The sequence below is a fragment of the Ranitomeya imitator genome, chromosome 3, assembly GCF_032444005.1.
Source record: "Ranitomeya imitator isolate aRanImi1 chromosome 3, aRanImi1.pri, whole genome shotgun sequence".
In the NCBI taxonomy this organism is placed as follows: domain Eukaryota; kingdom Metazoa; phylum Chordata; class Amphibia; order Anura; family Dendrobatidae; genus Ranitomeya; species Ranitomeya imitator.
Genome location: NC_091284.1, coordinates 698,245,324 through 698,266,643, shown reverse-complemented (window position 1 = coordinate 698,266,643; position 21,320 = coordinate 698,245,324). Strand labels below are relative to the sequence as shown.

The 21,320-nt window shown below is 46.2% G+C and overlaps 1 protein-coding gene across 4 annotated transcripts in view; it reads right to left on the bottom strand.

The window, feature by feature from the left end:
* The window catches only part of KIF5A (kinesin family member 5A), a 228,895-nt gene extending 211,442 nt beyond the window's left edge, over positions 1-17,453 (bottom strand). The window contains exon 1 of one of the 4 annotated variants that reach the window (XM_069758567.1): positions 16,845-17,453. In XM_069758567.1, the coding sequence (XP_069614668.1) occupies positions 16,845-16,970 (126 nt within the window). In that variant the 5' untranslated portion in view covers positions 16,971-17,453. The remainder of the gene's footprint in view (positions 1-16,844) is intronic. The other 3 variants (XM_069758565.1, XM_069758568.1, XM_069758566.1) reach the window with 3 other exon arrangements.
* Between the last annotated feature and the right edge of the window lie 3,867 nt (positions 17,454-21,320).

The following is a 21,320-nucleotide window of genomic DNA, read 5'->3' as shown; positions in this document are numbered from 1 at the left end:
ATGTTAAAAAAAAAAAAACTTAAACAGAAGTACAGTACAGACCAAAAGTTTGGACACACCTTCTCATTTAAAGATGTTTCTGTATTTCCATGACTATGAAAATTGTACTTTCACACTGAAGGCATCAAAACTATGAATTAACACATGTGGAATTATATACTTAACAAAAAAGTATGAAACAACTGAAATTATGTCTTATATTCTAGGTTCTTCAAAGTAGCCACCTTTTGCATTGATGACTGCTTTGCACACTCTTGGCATTCTCTTGATGAGCTTCAAGAGGTAGTCACCGGAAATGGTTTTCACTTCACAGGTGTGCCCTGTCAGGTTTAATAAGTGGGATTTCTTGCCTTATAAGTGGCGTTGGGGCCAGCAGTTGTGTTGTGCAGAAGTCTGGTGCATGCACAGCTGATAGTCCTACTGAATAGACTGTTAGAATTTGTATTATGGCACGAAAAAAGCAGTTAAGTAAAGAAAAACGAGTGGCCATCATTACTTCAAGAAATGAACGTCAGTCAGTCCGAAAAATTGGGCAAACTGTGAAAGTGTCCGTAAGTGCAGTGGCAAAAACCATCAAACTCTACAAAGAAACTGGCTCACATGAGGACTGCCCCAGGAAAGGAAGACCAAGAGTCACCTCTGCTTCTGAGGATAAGTTTATCCAAGTCACCAGCCTCAGAAATCGCAGGTTAACAGCAGCTCAGATTAGAGACCAGGTCAGTGCCACACAGAGTTCTAACAGCAGACACATCTCTACAACAACTGTTAAGAGGAGACTTTGTGCAGCAGGCCTTCGTGGTAAAATAGCTGCTAGGAAACCACTGCTAAGGACAGGCAACAAGCAGAAGAGACTTGTTTGGGCTAAAGAACACAAGGAATGGACATTAGACCAGGGGAAATCTGTGCTTTGGTCTGATGAGTCCAAATTTGAGATCTTTGGTTCCAACCACCGTGTCTTTGTGTGATGCAGAAAAGGTGAACGGATGGACTCTACATGTACCCAATAGAGAAAAAGGAAGGTACAAACTATGTAAAAATGTATAAATTTATTAAGCACGCATATATATCAATAAATACAAACATTGAATAACAAAATATTAAAAAAAATGTGCAAACAATAACAGTACCCTAAAAATAAGGGGAGAGTAAGACAGGCTATATATTATCAAAAAACCGAAAGGGACCACAATCCATCTGGAATATACATCACCAAAGCTAGGAATAACACATACCAATAGCTATTACACCTAAAGCCAGTTCAGAAATGTGCCCCACATATAGTTTGTAATACCAAAAGATGGGAAATACCAGTATTCCACGGTTGGCATATATGGTAACACAGTTCTGAATCAAAATTAGAGGCAAGCCAAACACCAAATAACTAACAGTGTAACAATATTAGTGGGGCAAGCCACAATAGTGTAAGTGTCCTAAAAGGACATCTGACTAAGGTTATAGCCACACTGGCAATCAGTAACTGTACTCACCTCCCAGGATCCAAAATGAACCGTACAAATAATACATACAGAGGTGTCAGGAACGTATATAACAATAGTATCCGTTACTCTAAGGAGTAACCAGCTAAGGTGATAGCCACACTAACAGTCCAAAGGCAAAGGCTAAATAGTGCCCATAGAATAATTGTGCAATCTAATGATGTCACACGCCATAGGAAACTGATATATTACCTGCAGCCATTATGTACCCCAGATAGTGGTCCCGTAGCGCACCTCGACGCGCTTTTCACTGCCCCCGCAGTTTCGTCAGGAGGTAATGAATAGCCTAGAATCCACCTTTTTGTACTGCTCCCATCCTAATGAGTCTCACCAACAGCTGTTAGCGGCGCGCCCCCGCCATGTTGCGTCGCGGAGAGGGAAGCGGCGCTCAAGGAATACGTCACACAGACACGTGACCCCGGTCACATGACCGGGACCGTAGCCATGCCGACGCGTCCCATAGAGAGCAGCCGCCCATCTCGCCGAGAGGCAGCGCATGCGCGGTGCGCGCTCCAGCTTCTAACCTGACTCACTGGTGTGGGCGTCTACAGACTGCAATAGAAGTGTACCTAGATCCACAGAAGAACATAGAACATTGTTACCAGACAAATGAGGAGGTGGGTCCCAAGAAAATATTGTGACACAACCTCCAAATAAGCTGCTTATTTATCATAACCATGATATATAGCCTGTCTTACTCTCCCCTTATTTTTAGGGTACTGTTATTGTTTGCACAATTTTTTTTTTCTATTTTGTTATTCAGTGTTTGTATTTATTGATATATATGAGTGCTTAATAAATTTATACATTTTTACATAGTTTGTACCTTCCTTTTTCTCTATTGGGTACAGGTTAGCAGTGGAAGGGATCACCTGGTGTTTCGCCGTAGTTGTTATGTGATAATTATCTGTGTTGCAGATGCCTCAAAGAGTGACTATATGGATTATAGGAAACGTGATAAGAATTGGATTCCCCAACTAGGGTCTCTATTTGGTAGTAAGGTGGCTGTTGAAGCAGAAAACCGTGATGTTAAGGATTTGAAGCTCAATATCAAAGATCTAATTAAGAAACGCACCAAGGTGTGGTGGAATAAGGTGTCCCTCGAAAACTACCTCCAAAAGGATATTATACCTAGAGGGTTGAGGATTCAAATTTACCCTACACTGGAAACAAATGATTCTACCTTTTCTAGCAAGTGGGAAGAAGCACTAACTAAGTGTTCCCGTACCTTGCTCGAATTACTCATTGGTGCCGACCCTAAGGCTTTGGAAAATATTGAAGGAGAAATAGACACAGTAAAAAAACAAGATCGAGGCCGTACTGACGACAGAAGAGTGTGCTGGTTTTGATAAAGAACTAGAGTTAGATCTAACTACGGTAAATGGGAGAAGGAAATACAGGCAACTAAGATCCGTAAATTTCAGCGTGACCTACAAGACTACTCTTCTAACAAGATTTATAGGTGGCAGTATAAAAAACTGCACCCTAAAACTGTGTCACGATCTTCATCAGTTGTATCATCATTGTCTGAAGAGTCATGTGGAGAACCTTTTTTAGGAAAACGGAGTGGCTTAGGAGAGGGAAGCAATATAGACCAACCATGCCACAGGTCCGTGACTCCTCTCCCCACAGTACGCACTCGCAACTTTTACAAAAAGATGAACAAACGGATACGTTAAACCTTAAGGTAATTAACCTGTCAAATATCCCTCTGACTTTGCCACAGATTAATGTATTGGAAAAGGGCCTCACCTTTTCTCCCTCAGCTAGATTTGACTATTTTACTGTAGTCAAGGACATCGAGCTGTTTGCTAGAAAGCTGACGTTCAAAAAATTTTTTGTGAACCAATCTAAGAATGACTTCCCCACTCATATAGAACAACAGGCCTTGGCAGACCTAGAGGCACTATTGGCTGAACAGGCCACAACGGAGGATGTTCGGCTCCCTACGCATCTGCACGCCAGGTCACAACATTTCCCCCCGTCGGGTATTTGTAATAATGTTGAGATATTCACCAAACTAATCAAACGTGACCTGTCTAGGCTACCTGAGGATAAAGCTTCATTTAATTTAACATTTATGGAGAATAGGGCTATCCAAGAACTCCGCAATATGAAACAGGTGGTCATTAAACCGGCCGACAAGGGGGGAAATGTTGTGATCTGGCCTTGTGAGATGTATGAGAATGAGGCCTTGCGACAGCTCGGTGTCAGGCATTGCTATAGAAAACTGGAGACCAATCCACTTGCTAGGTTTAAAGTGGAATTGGACTCCATGCTACAGGGAGCCCGCGATCAGGGTTTAATAACAAATAGAATGTTGGAAGGGCTAACGAATCAGTTTCCGGTGGTCCCAACATTCTATCTGACACCGAAAATACATAAGGACATGAACAACCCACCGGGTCGCCCCATTGTCTCTGGAATTGGTGGACTTAATGAACAAGTATGTAGATTTATCGACTTCTATCTTCAGCGATGTGTAGAAACCCTGCCATCTTTTATTAAAGACACAACCGACATTTTGACTCGACTAAATAATATCCAACTGGAACAGGATATGTTCCTAGTTACGTGTGATTATATACATCGATATGTCACGACCATGGGATCACGGCATCTAGATTCTTTCTACAAATGACAGATTTGGATGATGAATTTATACAGTTTATCATTGATCTCTTATAATTCACATTGACTCATAATTTTTTTACTTTCAAGGACAGATTTTTCCTACAGCTCCAGGGAACAGCGATGGGGGCGACTTGTGCGCCCTCATACGCTAATTTGTTCCTGGGGCTGTGGGAGAGGGAAGTCGTTTATAATTTGGAGAGTTTCTCTGCCGTGATCTCATGGTCCAGATATATCGATGATATATTGTTTATTTGGCAGGGTGATGAAACATCATTGAACACTTTCATGGGCCAACTTAATGATAACCAACTTAATATCAGGCTAACATATAAATACAGCCAAGAAAAGGTCGAGTTCCTTGATGTTCTGATTGAGGTGGATGGAAGTTGATTTATCACAACCGATGTGTATCGGAAAAGTACATCAACTATTTCTCTCCTTCATGCCACTTCGGCACACCATCCACAGACAATTGGGGCGATTCCGGTGGGTCAGTTCTTGCGTATGAAACGCATATGCTCGGATAACACCAAATTTAAAAAACAGGCCAGGATCCTGACGAATAATTTACAACAGAGAGGCTATAATCATTAGTCCATTAGGAAGGGGTATAGAAGAGCCTCAGCTACTCCCAGGAGTCAGCTACTACTCTCTCAAAAAAAGAAACAGTTACAAGAACATGAACAACCAGTGAGATTGATCACAACCTTTAATTCCAGATGGACAGATATTATGGACATCCTGAGGAAATACTGGCCTATCTTACATGCTGATGAAGACCTATGTAGATTTTTGCCTAAAAATACCTGTTACATGGAGACGTTCGAAAAATCTTAAAGACTTACTGACACGTAGTCATTACGTGGCACCCCATAGGTCGCCTTTCACTGATGCAGTAGGCCCGAGGTGGGGCAGCTTCCAATGTGGTGACTGTTCTGCATGCCAGTGCATAGAGAGAGCATTTACATTTGACAACAGTGATGCCACTCGTACATATACAATTACACATCATATCTCATGCACTACGGACATGGTCATTTACTACGCGTACTGTCCCTGCAAACTTATCTACATAGGGATGACAACTCGTCAGCTTAAAGTAAGGGTTCTTGAGCATATGCGGGACATCAAAAAGGAAGCTACTGCTCATGATACTACTATACTCAAAACGATTCCGAAGCACTTTTTGAGGTATCATGACGGTAATCCCAAATGGCTTAAAGTCAGAGGGATAGAGTACAGCTGGGCATACGAGGAGGGGACTACAAAAGAGAACTACTTAAAAGAGAAACTAAATGGATAGTCTCCCTTAATACTATTACTCCAAAAGGCCTTAACGATGCTTTGAGCTTCAAGCCTTTTTTGTAGGTTAGCGCGAATTTTAATTTTCTTTTATATGTTTTTTAGCTGTCATATGTCATTCCATGTATTTCTTTACTTTACCATCCTATCTCTCTGAGCCTGGTGTGTGTGATGCCTTAACATGATATGCGACGTATATAACATTGCTATTTATATCTATTCTAGTTTTGTTGCAATAGAGGTGTCATCTTTGACTAGAAACATGAAAATTTGATGACTCTGCCTTGCTTGACGTGAAAAATCCTTAAGAATTTATATGCGATATGAGGACTAATTACTTACATCACCCTCCTTGAAAGATCGTGAGGTTTCTTATCAAGCTCGAAGAAAAAGATGCTGTTTATGGACAGATATTTTCTAACTATTTGATATTGTTACTTAAAAATGCTGTATTGGATGATTTATGAATTTGCCTGTACATTGAATGGAATCAGATATGCTTTTTCTTAGTTTATTATGTTGGGCATTTATATTTGCATGTTACTGTCATGGCTATGATAAATAAGCAGCTTATTTGGAAGTTGTGTCACAATATTTTCTTGGGACCCACCTCCGCATTTGTCTGGTAACAATGTTCTATGTTCTTCTGTGGATCTAGGTACACTTCTATTGCGGTCTGTAGACGCCCACACCAGTGAGTCAGGTTAGAAGCTGGAGCGCGCACCGCGCATGCGCTGCCTCTCGGCGAGATGGGCGGCTGCTCTCTATGGGACGCGTCGGCATGGCTACGGTCCCGGTCATGTGACCGGGGTCACGTGTCTGTGTGACGTATTCCTTGAGCGCCGCTTCCCTCTCCACGACGCAACATGGCGGGGGCGTGCCGCTAACAGCTGTTGGTGAGACTCATTAGGATGGGAGCAGTACAAAAAGGTGGATTCTAGGCTATTCATTACCTCCTGACGAAACTGCGGGGGCAGTGAAACGCGCGTCGAGGTGCGCTACGGGACCACTATCTGGGGTACATCATGGCTGCAGGTAATATATCAGTTTCCTATGGCGTGTGACATCATTAGATTGCACAATTATTCTATGGGCACTATTTAGCCTTTGCCTTTGGACTGATAGTGTGGCTATCACCTTAGCTGGTTACTCCTTAGAGTAACGGATACTATTGTTATATACGTTCCTGACACCTCTGTATGTATTATTTGTACGGTTCATTTTGGATCCTGGGAGGTGAGTGCAGTTACTGATTGCCAGTGTGGCTATAACCTTAGTCAGATGTCCTTTTAGGACACTTACACTATTGTGGCTTGCCCCACTAATATTGTTACACTGTTAGTTATTTGGTGTTTGGCTTGTCTCTAATTTTGATTCAGAACTGTGTTACCATATATGCCAACCGTGGAATACTGGTATTTCCCATCTTTTGGTATTACAAAATATATGTGGGGCACATTTCTGAACTGGCTTTAGGTGTAATAGCTATTGGTATGTGTTATTCCTAGCTTTGGTGATGTATATTCCAGATGGATTGTGGTCCCTTTCGGTTTTTTTCTAATATATAGCCTGTCTTACTCTCCCCTTATTTTTAGGGTACTGTTATTGTTTGCACATTTTTTTTTATATTTTGTTATTCAATGTTTGTATTTATTGATATATATGCGTGCTTAATAAATTTATACATTTTTACATAGTTTGTACCTTCCTTTTTCTCTATTGGGTACAGGTTAGCAGTGGAAGGGATCACCTGGTGATCATATGTTAGGCTGTTTCGCCGTAGTTGGGATGGACTCTACATGCCTGGTTCCCACCGTGAAGCATGGAGGAGGAGGTGTAATGGTGTGGGGGTGCTTTGCTGGTGACACTATTGGGGATTTATTCAAAATTGAAGGCATACTGAACCAGCATGGCTACCACAGCATCTTGCAGCGGCATGCTATTCCATCCGGTTTGCGTTTAGTTGGGCCATCATTTATTTTTCAACAGGACAATGACCCCAAACACACCTCCAGGCTGTGTAAAGTCTATTTGACCAAGAAGGAGAGCAATGGGGTGCTACGCCAGATGACCTGGCATCCACAGTCACCAGACTTAAACCCAGTTGAGATGTGGTGTGCTGGACCGCATAGTGAAGGCAAAAGGGCCAACAAGTGCTAAGCATCTCTGGGAACTCCTTCAAGATTGTTGGAAGACAATTCCTGGTGACTACCTCTTGAAGCTCATCAAGAGAATGCCAAGAGTGTGCAATGCAGTCATCAAAGCAAAAGGTGGCTACTTGGAAGAACCTAGAATATAACACATAATTTCAGTTGTTTGATTCACACTTTTTTGTTAAGTATATAATTCCACATGTGTTAATTCATAGTTTTGATGCGTTCAGTGTGAATGTACAATTTTCATAGTCATGAAAATACAGAAAATTCTTTAAATGAGAAGGTGTGTCCAAACTTTTGGTCTGTACTGTACTTCTGTTTGGTTTTTTTTTTTTACATCTATGAGTAAAGCAAATTAAATCCTGGACAATTTGCTCCAAATTTCTGCCACCAGCTGTATTTTGATCCTTTTTTACCAATGCAACTCTGATGCTTCTGCTCAATTCCCCCCCAGTATTATTATAATTAGATGTATATATTTATGAGACACAAAGAAGAAAACAGCGCTACACTTTGCTTACAGGCTTTCTTTTTGCTATTGTTTTGTACAATGGTAGTTTTTTTTATTTCACAAGGACTTTTTTACTAACCCCTTGAGGTGTCTAAAAATACTGTTCGCTCAAGGTTAAAAGTAGGAATGAGATAAATAATAATTTGGCAGAAAACAGCGTCTTCTCATCTCAGCACAATAATCACCGGTCTATGAGGATTACACTGTATCTAGCTTTGATTATTAACTATGGGGCACAAGGGAAACATCTCAACCGCCAGTCACAGAAGGCAACGCAGTGTGCCCAACGATAAATGTAATTAATATCAATGAATCTGTGTCCTCAATATCATTTTCTACTGCAGGCTGTATAGATAATATTCATTATATAATGTCGCCGAGCGAAGCAAGGAATGAGCTCGACGTATAATCTATTCATGTTCCTGGATTCATTTCATACGAGGCAAATAGGGATGGGACTGCAAACTTAATTAGCAGGATGATGACAATAATTAGCTCACCACTGCCCTGGGCAATGTCAGCCACTACACCCATAATTATTAATTATTTCTCACGTACCCATGAACCCAGCTACTACTCCGCTCTTATTACAATTGGGAAATGGAAATCTGGCAGAAAGAGGGGAAATCAATAGAGAAATGAGCAAAAATATGGAAAGAAATATCTATTATACACTTGTGTATTTTATTAACAGTCATTGATCATTGCAAGATACAGTCAGAGTTTTAGTGATTAAATGGGCTTTCCATGAAAAAAATACATAAATCAGCTATAAATATTAAAGGGGTTGTCCACTACTACGACAACCCCTTCTTGATCTCAATGCTTGACCACGAGCAAATACAAAAGCCTATACTCACCTCCTGTGCTGGTGCTGTATCGGCAGTGTTGGAATTCGCTCCACCCGGGGCTTCCATGCTGTTATTGTGACACGTGACCCCCGACACCCAATCAGAGCTGGTATAGATCCAAACGAAACTCAATGAGGCGATGTGGTTTATTCTCAACGCGTTTTGAAGTCATCCAAATTCTTCATCAGGATAAAAGCCACAATATTAAGACACAATAAGGATGCCAAGAGGGTGAGTCCAGATGGAATGCAAGAGACTCAGTAATTGCTCGTAATTTAGTGCTCCACAGGGCTACCTATGGCTGACTGCTTATTTCGATAACTAAGCCAAGCCCCTTCTCTGTCTGTGCATCACCGATAGCCACTGACAGCTGGCCTCACGCAAAGCTGTGACCAAGTGCCGACATAGGGAACACTGGGACTGGAAGCTGACAATGTAGACCTGACAATAAGGGCACTCACAGTAACAGAACTATATTAGTAAGTCATACAACTTACTATTGGAAGCTGAATTATATTTATTGCCAAGAAAAACCTATTTTGAGAGAATGGCACTCAACATGAAAATATGAATCAATCTGGTAAGTCCACCTGCTGAAATCCTACATGAGCAGCTGCCATCACTGAGATCCAATGTTTTGGAAGACTATATTGCAGAACAGCCCCCTTTTGTTAGACAATTCATCCAATTTTTAACTGATCGCTGACGCTCCCACCGCTAGAGCCTAGAGCGGATAAAAATCAGGGATGAACGAACCTGAAAGTTCGGGTTCTGGTTCCCAACCTGAACTTCAGGCCAACATTCAGGTACCAGAAACGTACCTGAACTTGAACCTGAATCTGATGAAAACAATGGGGACCGGAACTTTGGAGCTGGGAAATTCTCTCTCTCTTTTTTCATGGATTGTCATAAAGGGAAAGGCGGAGAAACTTTTTTTTTCATGTACGAGAAAAACTGATGACACTCGGACCACGCTCTGTTCAAAGTCTGAGGGAAATAACACTGGTCAACGCAATTTTTCTGGCAAAAGATTTTTAAAACATACTTTACGTCAATTTTGGCTGCTGATTACGAATATGAACTCCGGTTTTGGCTATCACATCAGGATATCGAGATATTTTCAATTTTTGATGAAAATTATTCCTAATGTTTTATGATAAAAACACATGATTTTCGGTACTACATTTTGTATATTTTTAATCAAGGAATAACAAAGATTACAAAGTCTATGTACAGCAAATCAAATATACTTACAGAATTAAACTACAAAATATAAAAACACATATATATGGCACACAGAAGAATAACAAATGGCAGTTATTTGAACTTTCTTTTCTTGGCTGATCTGTGATGTATGGCTTCTGGGTTGTGTCTCATCAAGCTCCAGCAATAGTCAGCCATCATATGTGAGTCCCACCGGCCTTGATTCCGTTCTTCCATTGTTTTAATGTCCTGATGAAAACGCTCTCCTTGTTCCTCGCTCACATCCCCAAGGTTCTCTGGAAAAAAGTCCAAATGGCTGTGTAAATAGTGAATCTTGATACTCGTTCTCCATCTAAGATTTCTCAGACTCATTAGTAGCTCTTCCACAATCTCTTCATAGTTGTCTGCTTTCTTATTCCCCAGAAAATTCCACACCACATTACAAAATGCATTCCAAGCTCTTTCTTCTGTCTCATTCATTGATGTGATAAAATTTGGGTCTCTCATAAGTGTTCTTATTTGAGGTCCATCAAATATTCCAGCCTTTTTCTTCTCATCACCAAGACCAGGAAAAGTTGAACATATATAGTTAAAGCATTCTCCACTGTGATTGAGAGCTTTGACGAACTGCTTCATCAATCCAAGTTTTATGTGTAAGGGAGGAAAGACAATGTCCTTCCTATCCACTAGAGCAGGGGTCCCCAACTCCAGTCCTCAAGGCCCACCAACAGGTCATGTTTTCAGGATTTCCTTAGTCTTGCCCAGGTAATAATTGCATCACCTGTGCAATGCAAAGGAAATCCTGAAAACATGACCTGTTGGTGGGCCTTGAGGACTGGAGTTGGGGAGCTCTGCACTAGAGGATCATGGATGACATTCTTATCGCCAGATGCCAAAGTCTGTCGCTGAGGCCATTCAGTTTTCACCCACTGCTGTGCTGTAGCTCTACTGTCCCAGTAGCACAGAAAACAAGGGTGTTATCATAACAAATGGGAATTATGCATGTTCAAAGAAAACAAAGATATTCTCACATTTATTGGGAGGCTAAATGAAAACTAAGTTTACCTTAGTGAACCATATAAACCGGCACTTTTCATACACTACTTATATTTATCATGGAATTCATGAAAATGGGCTACATACCTATAGGGCAAAAAGTGATGTGATAGAGAAATTATAAGATCAGATTTGAATTCAGCACCCTCAAATTAGTCTAAAACTGTTCTTAAAGTCCATGCCAGAAATTTTTAATTTTTTTTGTAGACCAGTGTAATTAATTGGTCTGTTTTTATCGTATGTGGGAAAACTGAACTGAATGAGGTTTTATGCGATGGCGTGAAGAGCGCTACGGACTTTATCAACCAATGGAGAAAGACCAAACTGCAATTAGTGCTAGTGTGCATAGAGCCTTAGAATTAAAGTGTGTGGCATTAAAAATGTCAGCTCCCAGAGCACTAATCAACCAGAGCCCGCTTTGTGCAGATGTACTAAGGGTTCCGGTTTGATAAGATTGTAGTTTTTTCTCTTTTTTTTTTGATTATCTGATTGGAAAACAATTGCAAAACGTAAGAAAATCTCACAAAGTTCCGTTCACTAATATTTCATATCTTTTGTAATAAAAAAACCTGCACCTGGGAAAAGCCGCCAGTGTACTGTATATGTGCGGGGGATATATGGCGGGGTTCACACACTGAGGCCACGGGGCATTTTATCGGTTTTAACAATCAATGCAAGAAACAGACGGGGGAATGTTACGTGGGAATCGGCCAAGAATACATACATTACCAAATAGGAGTCTGAGGAAAGGAGGCCGACTCCCTCCGATAGTTGTATTATTGGCACAAATAATATTACTCGGATGACTGAATTTTTTTAACAAAAGTGACCGAGTTTGCAGCCCTTTTCTAGAACGTTCTTTTCACATCTGTTAAAATATACAAAGAATATTTTACACATCCGGGTACAGAGAAATAAACCATCCCAGGACTGCAGTACCGGCAATTTCTCTGCACTGCCTCATCCTTACTAATAATGCTGCCATTTCTCTTCATTAATAATAAATGTGCAAATAATGGATTTTTATAAGTAACGTCTACAGTGCGATCCTACAAAAAGTGACAAGCGACTCTACTAAACTTAAGGCTTCATTCACACAGCTGTATTATAGGGCCGTATTCCACAGATTGGTAACATGGTGCTTACACTGTACCGCTGTGCTTGATATTCATGACAGGAGCGCAGCTTTGTTTTCTCCTGCATTTCTCCACCACAAGAACACAAATTGTGACATGTTCCATCGCATTCTGGAAGTATTCTACAAAGAACCGCTCCATACAGGAGAATACAGACTGCGGCAAACAGTATCTGCATCAGAAAATATGGAACCATAGGAGCTCTTTGTAGTGTTCATGAGTAGTGATGAGCGAGTGTACTCGTTGCTCGGGTGGTCTCCAAGTATTTGTAACTGCTCGGAAATTTAGGCTTTTGGGACCCAGTTGCATGATTTACGGCTGCTAACCAGCCTGAGTACATGTGGGGGTTGCCTAGTTGCTAGGGAATCCCCACATGTATTCAAGCTGTCTATCAGCTGTAAATTATTCAGCTGAGGCAACGGAAACTAAATCTCCGAGCAGTTACAAATACTCGGAGACCACCCAAGCAACGAGTACACTCGCTCATCACTATTCACAGGGCCTAAAGGACAAACCCTTTATATATAGACCATGCTTTCTGTTATTGCCGGGGTCAGACAAGCGTATAAAAATGTTTTTCATCCAGAAAACCAGGACAATTTTCATCCGCACACCTAGGTGATCCATGGGCACTGGAAAAGATAAAGGCTTCTATTTAACCCCTTCCAGAGCTTGGACGTGCTGTGTACATCCAGGCGATTTTGCATGCACCAAAGCTGTGCGAGCGCGATCACCACCATGTGTTCAGCGATTCTCACAGCTGATCCGCACCGCACCCAGCAGTTTAACCCCCAAAATGCAGCATTTAGAGGGAAGGCAAAGAGAGGGAGCCCCTCTGCCCTTCCAATTGGCGCTTCTGCAACATGATCACGGGAGCACAGTCGTGACAATGGTGACTCAATGTCGACATCCGTCATGAAGACATCCATGTGACTAGGCTCTAACAAGTTAGCTAGATCATGTGCACGGCATAATCTAGCTAGCTTGTGTCAGTGTAGCACTGACACATACAAAGCATAGCAATGCTTGTGCACTGCTATGCTTTATAACTGTGGTCAGACTGCTAAAAGTCAAAATCCCATGGAGACAACTAAGTAAAAAAAAAATAGTAAAAATATTTTTTAAGAAAATAATAAAAAATACAAATATAATAAAATGATAAATTTCTATTTTTATGTAAAAAAACAAAATAAGGATGTTTGATATCGTCGCGTCCAGAACGACCAGCCCCATAAAACTGTCACACTAATTAACCCCTTCAGTGAACACCGTTGAAAAAAATGGGGCAAAAAAACTTACATATTACAGACGAACAAAAGTGGAGTAAAACGCAATCAAAAAGACAAATGTAAATAAAAATGGTACCACTGAAAACGGCATCTTGTCCCGCAAAAAACAAGCCATCATACAGCTCCATCAGCATAAAAATAAAAACATTTAAGCTCTCAGAATAAAGCGATGCAAAATTAATTATTTTTTTCTATAAAAATGGGGTAAAATGGCGCCACAACATAAAAAAACTATAAATTGTGGTATTGCTGTAATCATACTGACCCTAAGAATAAAGCTGCCTTACCAATTTTAGCACATGTGGAACGGCATTAAAAAAAAAAATACGGTAATAATAAATTCCTGAATTGATGGTTTTTGTTCATTCTGCCTCCCAAAAATCAGAATACAGAGCAAACAAAAAATGTCATGTGCCCGAAAATGGTACCAATAAAACCGTCAGCTCATCCTGCAGACAATCAGGCCCTCACATGTCTCTGTTGAACAAAAAATTTAAAAATTATAGTCATCAGAATATGGTGATGCAAAAATATCTGGTATCACTGTAATAAAACCGACCAGAATAGTCGCCTAATCACATATACGGAACGAGGAACGGCATAAAAAATAAATAAAACCAATTATTCACCTGCTGTTGATTGGTTTATTCTGCCGCCCAAAGATCGCAGTAAGGCTCGGCTCACATTTATCCTGCGCTCTGCGATGAGCACTTACATCGGGGTTTCCGTATAAATCTCTGAAATACGTGATTCCGACAGGACCGCTGGCAGAAGATTCCCTATAATGAGGAAGATGAAGGCACTGTGGATGCCATCTAACCTGTAATCTGGCTGTGTCCATCTTTTTAGGACTGCATAAAAGTGCTGTCGGCCACAGTTTTGTGCACTTTTGAAAAGAAGGACACCCTTGAACAGAGGCCAGACAGAGTCCAGAGTAACTCTGCTGCCTCATTATAGTGAATGGATTCCTCGAGGGTTTCATCTAAATCACGTCACTCAGAGATTTAGATGGAAACCCCAAAGTAAGTGCTCAGTGTACAGTGCCGGATAAATGTGATCCCAAACGTTATGTAAAATTTTCCCAATAAAAGCTCTATATAAATCCACAAAATAGCAAGTCCTCATTCAGATCTGTCATCTGTTAAAGGAAATATAGGGGGCTTCCACGTTACTGATAGCGCAAAGGCTCTGGAAAAGCAAAAGGGCTCCTCACCCACCAAAAGAAATCCAACAAATTCTGCACTCCCATATCAAAATGCCCCCTCTCCCTTCGGAGCGCCACAGTGTACCTAAACCACATTTAGCGTCAATGTTTGGGATTTCTGAAGCGATGAGAGCCTGCCTAATGCACAGGTGCGTGTCTCCATAAGCAAGGGCTGGGCATAACCTACTAGTCACTACAATGTTCGGGCACTACACTTGTAGATAAATTTAGAAAGGGCTATAATTTAAAGAATGGGGTAATTTGACTTTTTGAATGCAAAATTAGCTGGAATCATTAACGGACGCCATGTCCAGTTTGGCGAGCTCCTGATGTTCCCCCACAAGTGACCCCATTTTGGAAACTAGATCCCTTAAGAAATGTATCTAGAAAAAAGTAAGACTATGTTCACACCATGCTATAAATGCTCGGCTTCACGTATACGCCAGGAAAACCTCACTGATGAGTATGGGTAATGCAGGCGTGGCATCCATCAGCCACAGACTTACATGTGAAAAAAGTGACCATTTAATGAATACGCCTTTTACTAAATACTGCAGGACAGAAAACGCTTTTGTGATTTACTGACATATAATGGTATGAACAGAGCGTCAGTGTCCTCCTGCAATACAGGTCCTCAGATACGCTGGTAGTAACGAGCTGCTGACTGATTCCGACCACAACCGGCCCAGCCATGACTGAAGCCGCAGATTATAATCCAGGCTATAATCTGTCAACGTTATAATAAACTGTATGGAAAATTCAAGCCCTTTAATTTAGTATTATATGAAAATATTATTAAAAATAAACATTTCACCCTAATAAATAATAATGAGATATTAGTGTTTGCCAGGCACCACTGGCAGAGATACTCATGAGGACGGACCCTGCTCCACAACCCTCAATACACATTACCCTGTGTTATTTTATCCATTCACGATATGAAGGGTCGAGAGGCAGAAATGGCAGGTCGGCTGGTGCTCGCTGCAGGCTCTGGGCGTGGATGGGGTGTACAGGACCAACGTACTCATGAAAGGAGCATCTGTGGCACGTCAACACTATGGCCTAGTGACCTTGGGCAGGTCACACTCATCACTTATCGGTCATCAGGTAAATCAGACCCATCTGTACGGCATTATATACAGGGCATCTGCCAGATCAGGGAGGAACCCACTGTGCAGGGCAGTGACCGCACGTCTCCACCCTGATGCTGCATTTACACAGGATGATGAGGATGGTGGTGGGGATGATGTGGGCATGAAGATGAGGATGGGGGTGGTGATGATGATGAAGATGACGGTGGTGGTGATGATGAGGATGATGATGATGAAGATGGTGATAAGGATGGTGAGGATGATGGTGGTGGTGAGGATGATGATGATGAAGATGGTGGTGTGATGATGAAGATGGTGAGGATGGTTGTGGTGATGATGAAGTTGGTGGTGGTGATGATGATGATGAGGATGGTGGTGGTAATGAGGATGGTGATGATGAAAATGATGAGGATGGTGGTGGTGATGATGATGAGAATGGAGGTGGTGATGTGGGAATGATGAGAATGGCTGTGGTGATGATGAGGATGGTGGTGATGATGAGAATGAGGAGGATGTTGGTGGTGATGTTGAGGATGGTGGTGGTGATAGCACTGCAGGATGATGCCATTTCTATTCCTGGCTTTGTCCACAGCCCCAGGTGACAGAAATGTGTAGTGACAGCCATAGTGACAGGGGTGTGTAAGCAGGTCCGCTAGGGGGCGCTGTGTGACGCTTCGCATAAACAAGGAGAGGTAGAAATGCGGCCCTCGCACCTGACATGTTTGCCCCCCGGGTGTATACAGCACTGACCTCCGGGCATCGCACACCCCGATATAACGCTGCAGCCCCACTGCTGCCAGTCACCACCCTGGCTGTGAGGCTGCAGCAGCTGTAGCGCATTGCAGGCAGAGGTCGGCACCCCATGCCTGCCAGCCTGTATGGAGGGCACCGCCACACCCTGCACAATGCACTCACCCCGACCACCACGCAGTCGTCTCCCTGGAACACGGGCAGGTACTTGTCTCCTCTCTGCACCTCCGACTGACTCAATGGACGAAACCTGCACAGGACCTTGATGCTGCACTCGTTGATCTCGGCCATGATGGGAGAGGATCGGGCTGCGGGCACAAATCACGGATGGCAGGAGCGGCGCAGGCAGAGGGCGAGGGCGAGCCGGGATGGGAGATGGTCAGCGCCGCTGGGATGGAGGCTGCCTGGACACTGGTGATGGAGGAAGGCGCTGAGCATGGAAGGGGCAGGCGGCTCTCATCTGCAGCCGGTGACTCTGGAGGATGGACGGGATGCGGCGGCGGCGGCGGCGGCGGAGGAGGAGTACTCTCTGTGCTCTAGAGTGTGATGCCGCCCGAGCACCGCTGTGGAGGCTGGCGCCGAGTCACGTGATCGGAGGGGACTGATGCAGCTGTATGGAGGGAGGACGGCGCTGAGGGGCTGGAGATGACATGCAGGAGGGGACTGATGGGAGATGCTCTGCAGGAGGGGACTGATGGGAGATGCTCTGCAGGAGGGGACTGATGGGAGATGCTCTGCAGGAGGGGACTGATGGGAGATGCTCTGCAGGAGGGGACTGATGGGAGATGCTCTGCAGGAGGGGACTGATGGGAGATGCTCTGCAGGAGGGGACTGATGGGAGATGCTCTGCAGGAGGGGGCTGATGGGAGGGAGATGCTCTGCAGGAGGGGGCTGATGGGAGATGCTCTGCAGGAGGGGACTGATGGGAGATGCTCTGCAGGAGGGGACTGATGGGAGATGCTCTGCAGGAGGGGACTGATGGGAGATGCTCTGCAGGAGGGGACTGATGGGAGATGCTCTGCAGGAGGGGACTGATGGGAGATGCTCTGCAGGAGGGGACTGATGGGAGGGAGATGCTCTGCAGGAGGGGACTGATGGGAGGGAGATGCTCTGCAGGAGGGGACTGATGGGAGGGAGATGGTCTGCAGGAGGGGACTGATGGGAGATGCTCTGCAGGAGGGGACTGATGGGAGATGCTCTGCAGGAGGGGACTGATGGGAGGGAGATGCTCTGCAGGAGGGGACTGATGGGAGGGAGATGGTCTGCAGGAGGGGACTGATGGGAGATGCTCAGCAGGAGGGGACTGATGGGAGATGCTCTGCAGGAGGGGACTGATGGGAGATGCTCTGCAGGAGGGGGCTGATGGGAGGGAGATGCTCTGCAGGAGGGGACTGATGGGAGGGAGATGCTCTGCAGGAGGGGACTGATGGGAGATGCTCTGCAGGAGGGGACTGATGGGAGATGCTCTGCAGGAGGGGACTGATGGGAGATGCTCTGCAGGAGGGGACTGATGGGAGATGCTCTGCAGGAGAGGACTGATGGGAGGGAGATGCTCTGCAGGAGGGGACTGATGGGAGGGAGATGGTCTGCAGGAGGGGACTGATGGGAGATGCTCAGCAGGAGGGGACTGATGGGAGATGCTCAGCAGGAGGGGACTGATGGGAGATGCTCTGCAGGAGGGGACTGATGGGAGATGCTCTGCAGGAGGGGGCTGATGGGAGGGAGATGCTCTGCAGGAGGGGACTGATGGGAGGGAGATGCTCTGCAGGAGGGGGCTGATGGGAGGGAGATGCTCTGCAGGAGGGGGCTGATGGGAGGGAGATGCTCTGCAGGAGGGGGCTGATGGGAGGGAGATGCTCTGCAGGAGGGGACTGATGGGAGGGAGATGGTCTGCAGGAGGGGACTGATGGGAGATGCTCAGCAGGAGGGGACTGATGGGAGATGCTCTGCAGGAGGGGACTGATGGGAGATGCTCTGCAGGAGGGGGCTGATGGGAGATGCTCTGCAGGAGGGGGCTGATGGGAGGGAGATGCTCTGCAGGAGGGGGCTGATGGGAGGGAGATGCTCTGCAGGAGGGGGCTGATGGGAGGGAGATGCTCTGCAGGAGGGGGCTGATGGGAGGGAGATGCTCTGCAGGAGGGGACTGATGGGAGGGAGATGCTCTGCAGGAGGGGACTGATGGGAGGGAGATGCTCTGCAGGAGGGGGCTGACGGGAGGGAGATGACATGCAGGAGGGGACTGATGGGAGGGAGATGCTCTGCAGGAGGGGACTGATGGGAGATGCTCTGCAGGAGGGGACTGATGGGAGGGAGATGCTCTGCAGGAGGGGACTGATGGGAGATGCTCTGCAGGAGGGGACTGATGGGAGGGAGATGCTCTGCAGGAGGGGGCTGATGGAGGGAGATGCTCTGCAGGAGGGGGCTGATGGGAGGGAGATGCTCTGCAGGAGGGGACTGATGGGAGGGAGATGCTCTGCAGGAGGGGCTGATGGGAGGGAGATGCTCTGCAGGAGGGGGCTGATGGGAGGGAGATGCTCTGCAGGAGGGGACTGATGGGAGGGAGATGCTCTGCAGGAGGGGACTGATGGGAGGGAGATGCTCTGCAGGAGGGGACTGATGGGAGGGAGATGCTCTGCAGGAGGGGGCTGATGGGAGGGAGATGCTCTGCAGGAGGGGACTGATGGGAGGGAGATGCTCTGCAGGAGGGGACTGATGGGAGATGCTCTGCAGGAGGGGGCTGATGGGAGGGAGATGCTCTGCAGGAGGGGACTGATGGGAGGGAGATGCTCTACAGGAGGGGCTGATGGGAGGGAGATGCTCTGCAGGAGGGGACTGATGGGAGGGAGATGCTCTGCAGGAGGGGACTGATGGGAGATGCTCTGCAGGAGGGGACTGATGGGAGATGCTCTGCAGGATGGGACTGATGGAAGGGAGATGCTCTGCAGGAGGGGACTGATGGGAGATGCTCTGCAGGAGGGGACTGATGGGAGGGAGATGCTCTGCAGGAGGGGACTGATGGGAGGGAGATGGTCTGCAGGAGGGGACTGATGGGAGATGCTCAGCAGGAGGGGACTGATGGGAGATGCTCTGCAGGAGGGGACTGATGGGAGATGCTCTGCAGGAGGGGGCTGATGGGAGGGAGATGCTCTGCAGGAGGGGGCTGATGGGAGGGAGATGCTCTGCAGGAGGGGACTGATTGGAGGGAGATGCTCTGCAGGAGGGGACTGATGGGAGGGAGATGCTCTGCAGGAGGGGGCTGATGGGAGGGAGATGCTCTGCAGGAGGGGACTGATGGGAGGGAGATGCTCTGCAGGAGGGGACTGATGGGAGATGCTCTGCAGGAGGGGACTGATGGGAGGGAGTTGCTCTGCAGGAGGGGGCTGATGGGAGGGAGATGCTCTGCAGGAGGGGGCTGATGGGAGGGAGATGCTCTGCAGGAGGGGACTGATGGGAGGGAGATGCTCTGCAGGAGGGGGCTGATGGGAGGGAGATGCTCTGCAGGAGGGGGCTGATGGGAGGGAGATGCTCTGCAGGAGGGGACTGATGGGAGGGAGATGCTCTGCAGGAGGGGACTGATGGGAGGGAGATGCTCTGCAGGAGGGGACTGATGGGAGGGAGATGCTCTGCAGGAGGGGGCTGATGGGAGGGAGATGCTCTGCAGGAGGGGACTGATGGGAGGGAGATGCTCTGCAGGAGGGGACTGATGGGAGATGCTCTGCAGGAGGGGGCTGATGGGAGGGAGATGCTCTTCAGGAGGGGACTGATGGGAGGGAGATGCTCTGCAGGAGGGGGCTGATGGGAGGGAGATGCTCTGCAGGAGGGGACTGATGGGAGGGAGATGCTCTGCAGGAGGGGACTGATGGGAGATGCTCTGCAGGAGGGGACTGATGGGAGGGAGATGCTCTGCAGGAGGGGACTGATGGGAGGGAGATGCTCTGCAGGAGGGGGCTGATGGGAGGGAGATGCTCTGCAGGAGGGGACTGATGGGAGGGAGATGCTCTGCAGGAGGGGACTGATGGGAGGGAGATGCTCTGCAGGAGGGGACTGATGGGAGGGAGATGCTCTGCAGGAGGGGACTGATGGGAGGGAGATGCTCTGCAGGAGGGGACTGATGGGAGATGCTCTGCAGGAGGGGACTGATGGGAGATGCTCTGCAGGAGGGGGCTGATGGGAGGGAGATGCTCTGCAGGAGGGGACTGATGGGAGGGAGATGCTCTGCAGGAGGGGACTGATGGGAGATGCTCTGCAGGAGGGGACTGATGGGAGATGCTCTGCAGCAGGGGACTGATGGGAGATGCTGTGCAGGAGAGGACTGATGGGAGGGAGATGCTCTGCAGGAGGGGACTGATGGGAGGGAGATGGTCTGCAGGAGGGGACTGATGGGAGATGCTCAGCAGGAGGGGACTGATGGGAGATGCTCTGCAGGAGGGGACTGATGGGAGATGCTCTGCAGGAGGGGGCTGATGGGAGGGAGATGCTCTGCAGGAGGGGACTGATGGGAGGGAGATGCTCTGCAGGAGGGGGCTGATGGGAGGGAGATGCTCTGCAGTAGGGGGCTGATGGGAGGGAGATGCTCTGCAGGAGGGGGCTGATGGGAGGGAGATGCTCTGCAGGAGGGGACTGATGGGAGGGAGATGGTCT